Source organism: Bolinopsis microptera, chromosome 1 (genome assembly GCF_026151205.1).
Source record: "Bolinopsis microptera isolate Bmic1 chromosome 1, MBARI_Bmic_1.0, whole genome shotgun sequence".
Lineage (NCBI taxonomy): Eukaryota > Metazoa > Ctenophora > Tentaculata > Lobata > Bolinopsidae > Bolinopsis > Bolinopsis microptera.
In genome coordinates this window covers 9,063,821-9,078,416 of record NC_087072.1, presented here as the reverse complement: position 1 = coordinate 9,078,416, position 14,596 = coordinate 9,063,821, and the positions used below count along the sequence as shown (strand labels likewise).

The following is a 14,596-nucleotide window of genomic DNA, read 5'->3' as shown; positions in this document are numbered from 1 at the left end:
TGCCTTGAACTGACAGTGCTTTGCGTAGGGTTCTCACTTCTCCGTCTATTCACCGAAGGGCTCTTCAAGTGTGAGGCGAAGCCGAGTTTTAAACTTATATGTATCACAATGTTCACTAAAGTTATAAGTTAATTATATACAGGATTTATGGACGGGTTAGAACTCCTCACCTCATTTGGAGATCACAGAAGTAAGAAGATAGATGACACTTACACTGCTGAACAATATGATAAAGATTTACAAACTTATGTCGGTTAGTTCCTTTAAGTTATTATCTTATTATCTGTATATATGGTTTGCATTGAATTTCCAGTATTTCAGAATCAACTTAATCATCTCGATCTGTGTTTCCATACATAAAACCATACATAACACCTTTCTTATGTTATTTAAGTAACACAATATCATGAAATGTGCGCACTACTCCTAATATTAACGATATTTCTTTCTCAGGTATCGTAGATTTAACTTTGAAAGATTTCGACAAGAACAACGACGGCCTTGTATCATTTGCGGAGTACATCGGACAAGTTAAAAAAGCCAGTTAATTAAACTAATTTAAACACTGGTAGACAAAAGAGGCGCTGATATTTGTTGTTAAATTTAAATTGAGATTAAACCTTAAATACTAATTGATTTCAAGAATAATAGCTTGATTTTTTTGTTAAGAAATAAGAATAATTAAAGTCGAATTTTTATCGAGGGTTATACTATATTGATGAATTGGTTTTAGCTTTTTGTTGATGATGTAAGTTTCACCATGTTTTTTAGCCACTGCAAATTACCAATAGGACCAATAGGGCTACAAATTAGCTAAATAGTGATTGTATAATATGCGAACAACCTCTAAGTGGTTCAATTTGTGGTTGAATTGGTCGCATGCTGCTTTTTATTACAGCGACAGATTGATCTGAAATAGAGACGAGGTCCGATCACGAGACACTTAGCTCCTCAGTCTGAGTGAGGGAGCGGATTTGCCTCCATACCAATTACTTACCGTCCGCCCTGACAACAAATAAAGTGAGCAAAAATTTACTGTCGGACTAAAGAGAGGTTAAAATTTCATGTAATAAGGTTATTGTCGGGTGAACGGTGCTTTATAGGAAGTTCAAATAGGGCACAACATTCTGTTTCGATATGTTAATTAAGTTTAAATGTGTTCGCTTCACCCTCTCTTGGTAATGGGGGGGGGGGGGGGGGTGTCACGTCCGTCTATGTCCGCTTGTCTCATAGAACCCAAAAAAGACAGGACATAGGCGGACATAGACGGACATAGACGGACATAGGCGGACATAGGCGGACATAGGCGGACATAGACGGACATAGGCGGACATAGGCGGACATAAATGGACACCTAAATTGCTAAATAAAATGTTCAATTTTTGCTGTTATAGGGGGATCATGTTTTTTGTCCGTTCGGTACCCTATATTTTCAAAACGGACAAAAAATAGAGCGGACAAAGGTCAAAGCGGACAAAAATGGACAGAAACGGACAAAAATGGAAATAACATTTAGATGCTTCCTCCTCCTACTCTTCCTCCTCCTCCCCCTGGGTCTTCCTGATCTTCCTCAGTTCTCTTACTCCTCCCCTCCTCAGTCCTCCTCCTACTCCTCCTCCTCCTCCTCAACAGTCCTTCTCCTCCCCAGTCCTCCTCCTCCTCCTGAGTCCTCCTCCTGGGTCCTCCTCCTCCTCTTCATGATCCTCCTCTTCCTCCTCAGTCCTCAGTCCTCCTCAGTCCTCCTCCTCATCCTTCTCCTCAGTCCTCCATCCTCCTCCTCAGTCCTCCCCCAGTCCCCCTCCTCCTCCTCCTATTCAGTCCTCCTCCTCCTCCTCCTTCTCAGTCCTCCTCAGTCCTCCTCCTCCTCCTGAGTCCTCCTCCTCCTCCTCTTCCCTCTCAGTCATCCTCCTCAGCCATCCTCATCAGTCCTCCTCCTCAATCCTCCTCCTCCTCAATCCTCCTCCTCATCTTCATCCTCCTCCTCTTCCTCCTCGGTCCTCAGTCCTCCTCCTCCTGGGTCCTCCTCCTCATCCTTCTCATCAGTCCTCCTCCTCCCCAGTCCTCTCCCAGTCCCCCTCCTTCTCCTCCTCCTATTCAGTCCTCCTCCTCCTCCTCCTCCTCAGTTCTCCTCAGTCCTCCTTCTCATTTCTCCTAAGTCCTCCTCCTGAGTCCTCCTCCTGAGTCCTCCTCCTCTTCCTTCTGAGTCCTCCTCCTGAGTCCTCCTCCTCCTCCCTCTCAGTCATCCTCCTCAGTCATCCTCCTCAGCCATCCTCCCCAGCCATCCTCCTCAGCCATCCTCCTCAGTACTCCTCAGTCCTCCTCCTTCTCAGTCATCGTCAGTCCTCCTCCTCAGTCCTCCTCAGTCCTCCTCCTCCTCCTGAGTCCTCCTCCTCCTCCTCCTGGGTCCTCCTGGGTCTTCCTGATCCTCCCCAGTCCTCTTCCTCCTCTCCTCCTCAGTCCTCCTCCTACTCCTCCTCCTCGTCCTCAGTCCTCCTCATCAGTCCTCAACAGTTCTCCTCCTCCCCAGTCCTCCTCCTCCTCCTGGGTCCTCCTCCTGGGTCCTCCTCCTCCTGGGTCCTCCTTCTCCTCCTCAGTCCTTCTCCTCCTCCTCCTCAGTCCTCTTCCTCCTCTTCCTCCTCCTCCTCCCTCTCAGCCATCCTCCTCAGCCATCCTCCTCAGCCATCCTCCTCCTTCTCAGTCCTCCTCAGTCCTCCTCCTGAGTCCTCCTCCTCCTCAGTCATCCTCCTCAGTTCTCCTCCTCCTCCTCCTAGGTCCTCCTTCTGGGTCCTCCTCCTCCTGGATCTTCCTGATCCTTCTCCTCCCTCTCAGTCATCCTCCTCAGTCATCCTCCTCATTCATCCTCCTCAGCCATCCTCCTCAGCCATCCTTCTCAGCCATCCTCCTCAGTACTCTTCAGTACTCTTCAGTACTCTTCAGTCCTCAAAATGTTTGTCCGCTAATGTCCACCAATGTCCGCTAATGTCCACCAATGTCCATCCAAGTCCGCCAATGTCCGTCCGGGTCCGCCAATGTCCGTCCGAGTCCGCCAATGTCCGTCCGAGTCCGCCAATGTCCGTCCGAGTCCGCCAATGTCCGTCCGTGTCCGCCAATGTCCCAAAAAACACGTCCGTTGTCTCATAGAATCCAAAAAGGACAGGACATAGGCGGACATAGACGGACATGACACCCCCCCCCCCCGGTAATGCTTCACCCTCTCTGGTAATACTTCATATTCTGCTACTTGAAATTTTACTTTACTCATGACTCCTATTTGCTTGACAATTTTGTTGCAGTCTGATGCGGGTTTTTGACTAAGCGGGTTTATACTTTGGCACCGTTTTAACTGCGACAATGAAATCCGGTCGAAGGCAGGGTTACATAGTATTATCATAATTTGATAAGCTTATCAATACACCTGAACTGTAGAACAACAAGTTACATCTGTATTTTGGTCAAATGGTCACTGTGAGTCTTCACAGTTCTGTATATTAAATTATTGTTCATTTTTGTTCTTTGTCAGTTCTAATCTTTTAATTGCTCAATCACGCATTATTTTAATAATATATAAATTAAGCAAAATAAAGGTATATATACCTTTATTTTGCTTAATTTATATATTTTAAAATCTAATATTGCTGAATTTTCGATTGTTCCAAAATTGTATTATATGTTATCATGTTTTATGCGAAAATCGCTTTGGCTAAAAACTAAGAAAATAGCTTTTAAACATAAAGGGGTTACTTCCACTTTTCTTTTCCGTGGCGTCACGATAATTTACTATATTATAATTTTGGGTTCATAATTCATTTCATAGACTTTATTTTCCTTTCTTTGAAAGTATAATACTAGAAAATATGCAATCAAGGTTTCCAAAATTCTTTTGGACCAAAACAACTATACAAATTACACGTGCAACTATTTAAATTAATACAGCTGGTATCACATAATTTAAAATCATGATGATAGTTTAATATTGTCGTAAAGTGGACAGTAGCAAACCAACTTGTCTTATTTGTTTTGATCAGTTTAAAAGTTTAAATTACAATTCAACCAAAAATGAATAATTTGTATTAAGTTTTTAAAACAATGACAATAATCTGACTTAGTGCACGAAGGATTCAGATGGACCAATCTAGCTCGCCAACATAACACATAGCCTAACTGAGATCTTACCATCTTGAGGGAGAAAATGAGGGTACTACTGCCTAAAGACATCAATGGTGGGTTCCAGAATATTATTACGAGTATTATTTTATCCTCTTTCTTATTTGAATAATTGACTTTACCTATTAAACAGCAAATAATTTACCCTGATTCGACAAATTCGAATAAATACGATTAATTATTTGTGAACTAATCAGTGTGTCCTATCTCGATAACGCAATGGTTTGATGACGGTATAAACCCATGCATGTACGAGTTGCTATGTGCAACTCTTCTGGGAACCCTGGCGTTCTTCGGTCTCCTAGTTTCACTGATCGCCCCCAAAGAACCGATCAAACTCCCTACGTGGGTTTGTAGTTTCACTTTCACCTTCGTTTAAATAACTGATTAGTCTCTTTATGGGTCGTTCACATATTACGTAATCAGCCGAGGGGGGGGGGGTTCGAAATGATGACGCTAGTGTAATTTTGACACAATAGCTATGTATAAAATTGATTACGGATGGGGGAGAGAGGAGGGGTTAAAAATTGACCAAAAAGCGATTACGTAATATGTGAACGGTCCCTGATTGATTTGGAATGTTTGATCCGTCATTACGTCATACTTGCAAAAATTTCTCTCGACTCCTTGTTATGTGGCTGGATTGTACCATGGGTAAGGTAACACTAAGGTAACACTGAGGGAACACTGATGTAACACTAAGGTAACACTGAGGTAACACTGAGGTAACACTAAGGTAACACTGAGGTAACACTGAGGTAACACTGAGGTAACACTGAGGTAACACTGAGGTAACACTGAGGTAACACTGAGGTAACACTGAGGTAACACTAAGGTAACACTGATGTAACACTGAGGTAACACTAAGGTAACACTGAGGTAACACTGAGGTAACACTAAGGTAACACTGAGGTAACACTGAGGTAACACTGAGCTGAGGTAACACTAAGGTAACACTGAGGTAATACTGAGGTAACACTGAGGTAACACTGAGGTAACACTAAGGGAACACTAAGGGAACACTGAGGTAATACTGAGGTAACACTGAGGTAACACTGAGGTAACACTGAGGTAACACTGAGGTAACACTGAGGTAACACTGAGGTAACACCGAGGTAACACTGAGGTAACACTAAGGTAACACTGAGGTAACACTAAGGTAACACTGAGGTAACACTGAGGTAACACTGAGGTAACACCGAGGTAACACTTAGGTAACACCGAGGTAACACTGAGGTAACACTAAGGTAACACTGAGGTAACACTGAGGTAACACTGAGGTAACACTGAGGTAACACTGAGGTAACACCGAGGTAACACTGAGGTAACACTAAGGTAACACTGAGGTAACACTGAGGTAACACTGAGGTAACACTAAGGTAACACTGAGGTAACACTAAGGTAACACTGAGGTAACACTGAGGTAACACTGAGGTAACACTGAGGTAACACTGAGGTAACACTGAGGTAACACTGAGGTAACACCGAGGTAACACTGAGGTAACACTAAGGTAACACTGAGGTAACACTGAGGTAACACTGAGGTAACACTGAGGTAACACTGAGGTAACACCGATGTAACACTGAGGTAACACTAAGGTAACACTGAGGTAACACTGAGGTAACACTGAGGTAACACTAAGGTAACACTGAGGTAACACTAAGGTAACACTGAGGTAACACTGAGGTAACACTGAGGTAACACTAAGGTAACACTGAGGTAACACTAAGGTAACACTGAGGTAACGCTGAGGTAAAATCGTGGTAAAACTACAGTAACGATATTATTTCAACAGGGCAGCAGATTAAAACTGCTGTGTCACGTGGTTGTGATAGGAGTGCTGATTGCTCGGATGGTAACATACATCGTTATGCAGGGTCCTTCATACGCTTACCTCATTATTCATGTTAGTACCTAACGTTTCAGCTATAATTTGAGTTTGGTGATTATTTGAAATTCTATTACTTTCGTGTACCATTTATCAAGACATTAATTATTTCTTATGCTCTTGAGAAGAATTTGTTTGGTTTAGTTAAATTGCTGAATGAGTTGTGTTACGAATAAAATTAAAATTATATATTAAATATCAAAACGATCCAAGTATACCACATCACAACATTAATCATTCACAAAACACTGATCAATAAGAGTTTCAACAGATACATTGATTAAGAAATAAGGGGTAAACCTAGTAAAAACACCGGAAATAAATAACTAAATAATAAAACACACACAAACTCTTATATTAACAAAGTTATAAATTATGGGCTCAACTTTCATATCTGAAGAAAGGGTCGGGGTCACTTAACTGTCTCTTTCATTTTCTGATTGTAAAATTACAAGTTCCGAAAGGTTTTCGAAATCCATTCCCAAAATAAATGTTACCAATTACAATCATACTGGTGTTCCTTCTATTATTTTACCATTAGCATTTCCCGTGTTCGCTTTCGCTTTCGGTTTTCCTCCACCTGAAGAATGAACTGTTACAACACTCTGAATTAACAGTTACAGTAAGTAATTGACAACTGAGTAGAAATTTTACTGAAATTTATCAGTGTGGTAAATAAAATTAAGTCAATAAATCTCTCACCGTGTTTAGTTGACGTTCCCTCCAAATTGGCAGAAAGCCTACTGGACACTAGTGTTTTTATCGATCGGACAAAGTTTCTGAAACCATTCACAGTCAAACTATAGATGTAAAAGTTACAGATGGTATTCAGGGAAAATGATGAAGAAGCTATTCTGTAAAAAGAGGTGTGGAAGAAACTTTGGCTTTTTTCATCAACTTTGATTTGGGATTCTCCAATAAAGTACGTAACCATTGGCAAGACAGAAAGACAGTAAACCGTTGCTGTAAGAATAGTCGCGTTGATCCCTTGCCACTTCAGACTTTCTTGGCCCCTGCGAGCCACTCGCTTGGCTTTTATCAGCAAATACATTGTGTTCACTACAACCAGACACGTTGGTACTACTCCGAATATCACTGCACTTAAAGGTCGCAGCCATTTCCAAATATCAGATGAGTAACCGTATTCGATTGAATAATCTCTGTATGAAAAGAAGCTATCCTGTCGATCTACGATAGCATGAGTCAGAGGTAACCCAAAAGCAGCTAGCCAACTTGCCGCACAGATCACATGTGCTTTGTTGGATGATGTTGCGCCGAGTCGGAGGGGGTATTCTAGGAGCAGCACCTTGCTGGTGGTCATGGTACAGATAAGAAGTAAGCTTGATATCATGACATAAAGTCTCAGATAATATAAGAGGTGATACAGGAATCTGCCTAACACCCATTCACCAGCGGAAATAGAAACAACTTTCGGGAGTACCTCTGCAACTGAAACCAACAAATCACAGACCGCAATGTGCTGGATGATGACAATCATCACATTGTGCAGTTTGAAAGCCTTGTATTTTATAGATGCTATGAGAATGATTGTGTCTCCTATGAAAGATGAGCTGATGACGACCAGGTAGTATCCTGCCAAAGTGTACCGTACTGCATCACTTTTAATGCTATAAACAGTTTGGTTACTGTACTCATAATCCTGACTTGTCATGGGGATAACGAACTATGAGAGAAGATATTCTTTGGGAAGTATCGTTGTAGTTCAGCTGCAGTGATACAATTTAGAAATTGATCGAATATCCGGCTATAATAGTCAGTAGTTTAGAAGGTGCTTGGCTGGATATCATAACAATGGTTTCGGCTCATCATGATAGCATGATCAGGGTAGCATGAAACGTAGAGATAAGTGTTTTCTAGGGAAAAAAGTCAAGGGGGGGGGGGGGGGGAGGCCATGATTACGTAATATTGCTGTCAGGAGGGGGGGGGGGGGGGGGGGGCGGGGGTGGGGTCTTAATTACGGTTGATTACAGAGGGGGGTATTAATTGCTTAAATATTGATTACGTGATATTATGTGAACGACCCCTTATGTATTGAAATTATGGAACACGATATTACAGTTCGTTTTAGAAAATCAATGCGATTAGTTTATAGTTGATCCGACTATGTTGTCAGGTGCTCTCAAAACGGTGCGATTAGTTTATAGTTGCACTCCCTGTCCGGTCACAAGTTTCAAAACTTACACTTAGCATGGAGGAGAAAAAACTGGACACAAATCTGGTGCGATTATGAAAAATATGAGTGGCCATCAAAACCCAATGCAAATCTACAATCAAGATACAGATGCAATATGAAGTTACAACAACTGAAACTCTGAACTGTCAACTGTAACATGGACTACAATGGCTTCTCTGTAAGATGGATTCGGCGCTTGCGAATATTTTAATGATCAGTACAACTACAAGTTATGCTTTGACGTGTCGGCGAAGAAAAAATGTGCATATCATATTAATATAAAGCACTGCAAAACATCACCAGCAAAATCAATAATACCACCTTTCAGGTGCAGCTTGCACAGTAATCACTGCAAAATATCACCAGCAAAATCAATAATACCACCTTTCAGGTGCAGCTTGCACAACATCACCAGCAAAATCAATAATACCACCTTTCAGGTGCAGCTTGCACAGTAATCACTGCAAAACATCACCGGCAAAATCAATAATACCACCTTTCAGGTGCAGCTTGCACAGTAATCACTGCAAAACATCACCAGCAAAATCAATAATACCACCTTTCAGGTGCAGCTTGCACAGTAATCACTGCAAAATATCACCAGCAAAATCAGTAGTACCACCTTTCAGGTGCAGCTTGCACAGTAATAAGAGTAACAAGAGAAACCTAGATAGTAGACTATAATAGAAAACCTTATAGTTAGGTAGTTTCATTGCGTCTTAATATTAGAACCCCATAGTACAGTGATATCTTGATTAAGAAAACTGTAGACTGTAGAGCCTTATAAACAAAACTAGTCATGAGGTTCAGAAAAACATTAAAGTCACATAAGTGTTTACCCCACGTACATCAGGCAGAAAACGTATGAAGTCCTTATCAAACCGTTATCCGGTACAGGTGTGAAGAAAAACTGTTTCTGCTCGAAAACATCAATAAAACAAGTTATCCCCGCCCTTGTAATTGTAGAAAACATCCAAGCGAGGAGAGGGTAGATACTAGATAAGCATGACGAATTTCGAGAAGAGGAAGTGTTCGAGCCTACAGCTCACTGCTCAGAATAATAAACGCTTTAGTGTTTATTAAGCGAGACGAGAAAGTATTAGCACAAGAAAAACAAGTTCTGCGGAAGAATAAAAATCTGCGGCGGACGTAGCAAATGTTTGATTTTATCAATAGAACACACAAAGGAAGAAACCATGAACTGATGAACATACTTGTTCTAAGATAGGAACTAATATCGAAGGACAAATAGTGAATTATTTGTGCTGCTACTTCTAAGTTCGGTAGTCACATTCCAACTAAAATCAGACTGATATAAATTTTGTCGTACGACAATTAAAAATTGATTTACGACACTTAGATATAATAGATTTATAATATTTCAATACAATCTTGTGCTGATGAAAATTATGGGCATCCTTTCAGTCGCCGAGTTACTGTAATCGTCATTAGCGTACATATTTTACTCTTATATATAATAATACCATAAAAATGTATTTGTTCATTGATTTTAAGGCGTTCGCGTTAGTTTCTCGATCTACATAAGGAACATCCTAAAAAATGACACGACCACTGCACTAAACGTCTGACCATGTCAATCTTCTTGCCTGCAGAATACAACATGAACAGAAGGGGAAATGATCGGGGTACGTGGTCATCAGACCAATATCTACCAATAATTAAATCACAACTGATTAGATTCCAGGCTCTATATATAGTCGGTCCTGTTACCTTCTATTTATATTATATCTAGTACATACTACCTAGAGTTACACGTTACCATGGCCAATCTGTCATGGTATAGGGGTGAGACAAAATTATGCTTTGCGCGGTCTTCAGGTGACCGGTGACGTATGATTCTGAAGTCTTAGGAGTACAATTAGCTAAGTCAGCAAAATATCGTGCTACCGGCTGCTAATGGCTAGATGTAAAAATCTCGTTACCGTGGTTACGGCATGCTTGCTCCTTTCACACTTCTGACAACTGTGACACGCTCCAGTAACACAAGCTTAATGCAAGCCTTTCCCTCAATTAATAATAACAATTACGAAACGAAACGAAACGAAACACAGTACTTACTACCCCGCTTCTTTGCGACAAAGATATCGAATAAAATATAACTAAATAATTTAAACAATAATTACAAAGCGAAGGAAACGTAGTTAGCTGGTTCACTAACTATATAAAGCATAACAAACATCCCAAACATCATAATCTTGTGTTCATAATTTCATAATTTCCAATGCTTTGAACTTTTTAATCACACACTAATAATATGGACAATGTTTTACTAGATAATAGAAGTCACTTGACTACCTCCTCATAGTCCATACTCAAATCATCTTCATGATATTATAGTATTCTTAAAACACAACTTAATAACAAATCATTGAATTAACAATGAAATGATTACCCCTCTCCCTCTCAGATCAGTATAGACCTGATAGCCTGGATAATTACCACATCCCTCTATCTGACCAGTAAGAAGATGTTGCCCATAGTACCGTCCCTGTTCTGGTTTGGTAACCTTGCTAGGTATGCGGGCTCTTTCTCTGCTTGGAATAGTCCGCACTGGTTCTTTCAAAGGTTTGCTATTTGGACCAACCTTTTTCAATTATCTTCAAGTCAACCTGCTTTTTTGGTACTTCTTTAAAGCTTCATCCATTCATAGAGCTTATTATAGTCAAGAAGTACAATTGTTTTGACGTGAATATATTAATTTTATCTGACTGATAACAAATAAGTTACCTCCCTCAGACAAGACACATTGAACGAAGTACAGTTCTACCTGTACGTCGCGCAAGTAGCGAGTCTTCTCTACATTTGTGTGTACAGTGTGTCTTCAGTGTTTTGCACGTGCTGCTGTAGACCCTCTGATGGTGACAGAGTCCTCCTCATTAACTCTGGTAGTGGCCCTGAAGTTCCTCATCCTACCTCCTCTTCTACCCTCTTCAGCTCTGATGCACAGGTATAATCGGTGGCTATTTGGTGTCTTACATTAGGACTCTTATTGTTTGTAACGCGGGTCTTATATCTGTAAGCTTTGCTAGTGAAATGAGCACAATTTAATTACATATGATTGGGTTCAGAGGCAACATATAAGTGCGGTGGGTGCGGTTTGCAGAATTGCACTATTTACTTAATACCGCACTTTATCGCACCATCGGCCGATATTTGTTCGATCAGATTTGTGTACTTTGTACTGCTGTGTACAATGAGATAATATCGACATGCCCATAACTATGGTTAGGGTCAAAAGTTTTTCAAATGTAAAATGAAAAACACCGGAGAGAAAGTATTACTTTTAAATCAGGAAAACAGATTGTCAGATGGTAAGTTGATAATGCAGCAAGTTTTAATACTATCGATAATTGATAAAAACAAAAGAAGGTTAATCTTGGATCGTAATCCCTCAACAGATCGAAATAGAGTCGCTCAATTCACGATGAAATGTATTAGAGTTGTACTTGTAGTTAGATAATATTGCAGGCATCTTAGCTATTATATTAGCTTATCTTACTATATATAAAGCGAGACGATATATATATATATCTGTGCCATTTTACTGACACCACGGCATCAACTTTAACGCGACTTTCCGCAAAAACCGTAAAAGATATACAACTGGAACTTTTTTGGCTGGGTCAAATGCTTTAATGGCCTTCAAATCAGCATGAAAAAATAAAAAATTGGCCAAGGAATAATGATTTTAGAGCCTAAAATTTGGACCCCCAAGTGGTGTCAAAAACGCCAATTAAATAGGTAATAATTATTTTAGTATATTGAGTCTTGACACCGTTTAGGGTTATATTATACGGGTTCCTGCTAGTACACATAATGTATTGGAATCTAATGTTCAAAAGTTACAATATTGAATTATGCCCTTCGCGGCTTCGCCAGCTCAACTAGTCCCAGTCATCTTGCCCAGCTAATTGTAAAAACTTCTATGAGGATAATTCTAGAATTATACATCTTGAATTCAATTCAAGTTTCCCGACAATTCAAGTTGAATTGTAAGGAAACTCAATGTAAGACATTAACCTTATAAGTTATTTGTTATAATATTATGTTAAACTCAACAATTGTGTAATGCAACGTTATCAGTGTTTGACCTGGTCCCCGGCCCCGGCAAAAATCACAACCCCGGCTCTTCCCGGCCCCGGCCAAAATTTAGCAATTAACCGGGGGCAGGCCCCGGCCAAAATATTTACCCCGGCCCCGGCCAATAACCATACATCTGCCGAGGGCACAGCCGGGGATTTAATGAATTATTTCAGAAAATGTTATGACTATAATATATAATAAGCAATTATACACAATTTAACTGTACCTTAAATCGTAATTATAAAATATGAAACACTTAATCAAACAAAATTAGGCAAGTTTCCATAAACGATATTTTATGATCGGCGCCGATAATCGCTTATTGAGCGCTTTTTCGGCGCTTTTAAAAAAAAAACCGTTTACAATCGCTTTTTTTACGATTATATAAACGGTTCAAAAAAAATCGCTTATAATCGACTATAATTGATGTCATAATTCAAAAAAGCGCTTTTTTGAATTTAAAAGCGCTTATAAGCGCTTTTAAGCGCTTACTAGCGTCGCTGAGCGATTTGAAAGCGGTTTTCCAGTAGGATTGGCGCCAAAAACGGGTGGATAAGCGGTTGGCCGGATAAGCGATTCGTAGGCGCTTTTTTGAACCATTTATAAGCGATTATAAGCGCTTATAATTGGGGTGCAATTTAGCTGTTTGTAAAGCGCAAATAAAGCGCTTATAAGCGCTTTTAAAATTGAGTCAGGAAAAAGCTATATTACATCTTATAACCGCTTATAATCGATTATAAGCGTTTTTTAAGAAATCGCTTATTACGGCTAATTCATCGCTATTTCACCGCTTTTACCGCTTTTCCTATCATCCATGGCCAGGTGAGCAGGAATTAAAAAGCGCTTATAAGCGCTTTTTCGATGCTGCCCCTAGCCTGGTCGGAACGGGGTAGTGCCCGGAATTTAAAAGCGCTTATAAGCGATTTCTCAATTCCCCTTAACCTGGTTGGAACTTTCATGTGCTTTTCTGAGCAACCTGGGGTGCACCGGCAGAGTCAGGATTTAAAAGCGCTTATAGGCGCTTATGATCGCTTTTCTACCACTTTTCCTATCACCCATGGCATGGGTTGGCAAGAATTATAAAGCGCTTATAAGCGTTTTACAATGCTGCCCCTTACCTGGTCGGAACGGGGGAGTGCCCGGAATAAAAAAGCGCTCATAAGCGCTTTTTAAATGCTGCCCCTAACCTGGTCGGAACTGGAAATCAGAGTGCCCGCTTATAAGGGGGGGGGGGGGGGGGGGGGAGGGGGGTGACATGTCTCCAATGTCTCCAATGTCTCCAATGTCTTTTGTCTTTTTTGAAAAAATAGGGTGCAGAGACATGTCCTGGAGACATTGGAGACATTGGAGACATTGAAGACACAGCTTTTGGAGACATTGGAGACATTGGAGACATTGGGGACATTGGAGACATTGGAGACAAAGCTTTTGGAGACATTGGAGACATTGGAGACACTGGAGACGTAGATGTATGATTGGAGAAGGAGGAGGATCTAGGAGGAGGATGACCCAGGAGGAGGACTTAGGAGGAGAAGGAGGAGGATGCTGGATGAGGACTCAGGAAGAGGACCGAGAAGGAGGAGGACTGAGGAGTACTGAGGAGGATGGCTGAGGAGGATGGCTGAGGAGGATGGCCGTGGAGGATGGCTGTGGAGGATGGCTGAGGAGGATGACTGAGGAGGAGGACCTAGGAGGAGGAGGACCCAAGAGGAGGAGGACCCAGGAGGAGGACTCAGGAGGAGGAGGAGGACTCAGGAAGAGGACTGAGGAGGACAGAGAAGGAGGAAAACTGAGGAGTACTGAGGAGGATGGCTGAGGAGGATGACTGATAGGGAGGAGGAGGAGAAGAAGGACTGAGGAGAAGGAGAAGGAGGAAGACCTAGGAGGATGAGGACCCAGGAGGAGGACTCAGGAGGAAGAGGAGGAGGACTCAGGGAGGAGGACTTAGGAGGAATGAGAAGGAGGAGGACTGAATAGGAGGAGGAGGAAGACTGAATATGAGGAGGAGGAGGGGGACTGGGGAGGACTGAGGAGGAGGAGGACTGATGAGAAGGATGAGGAGGAGGACTGAGGAGGAAGACTGAGGACTGAGGAGGATGAAGAGGAGGAAGACCTAGGAGGAGGACTCAGGAAGAGGACTGAGGAGGACAGAGAAGGAGGAGGACTGAGGAGTACTGAGGAGGATGGCTGAATAGGATGACTGAGGAGGATGACTGAGAGGGAGGAGGAGGAGAAGAAGGACTGA

General features: G+C 41.5%; 2 protein-coding genes across 2 annotated transcripts in view; both read left to right on the top strand.

The window, feature by feature from the left end:
* Window positions 1–1,178, top strand: part of LOC134812050 (multiple coagulation factor deficiency protein 2 homolog) — a 50,735-nt gene extending 49,557 nt beyond the window's left edge. Inside the window, exons 4-5 of the mRNA XM_063819240.1 lie at window positions 143–253; window positions 454–1,178. Coding sequence (XP_063675310.1) covers window positions 143–253; window positions 454–548 — 206 coding nt within the window. The 3' untranslated portion in view covers window positions 549–1,178. The remainder of the gene's footprint in view (window positions 1–142; window positions 254–453) is intronic.
* LOC134811976 (ATP-binding cassette sub-family B member 6-like) overlaps window positions 1–14,596 on the top strand; it is a 122,132-nt gene that overhangs the window by 65,018 nt on the left and 42,518 nt on the right. Inside the window, exons 2-6 of the mRNA XM_063819148.1 lie at window positions 4,107–4,220; window positions 4,362–4,513; window positions 5,961–6,071; window positions 10,676–10,833; window positions 11,005–11,215. Coding sequence (XP_063675218.1) covers window positions 4,190–4,220; window positions 4,362–4,513; window positions 5,961–6,071; window positions 10,676–10,833; window positions 11,005–11,215 — 663 coding nt within the window. The 5' untranslated portion in view covers window positions 4,107–4,189. The remainder of the gene's footprint in view (window positions 1–4,106; window positions 4,221–4,361; window positions 4,514–5,960; window positions 6,072–10,675; window positions 10,834–11,004; window positions 11,216–14,596) is intronic.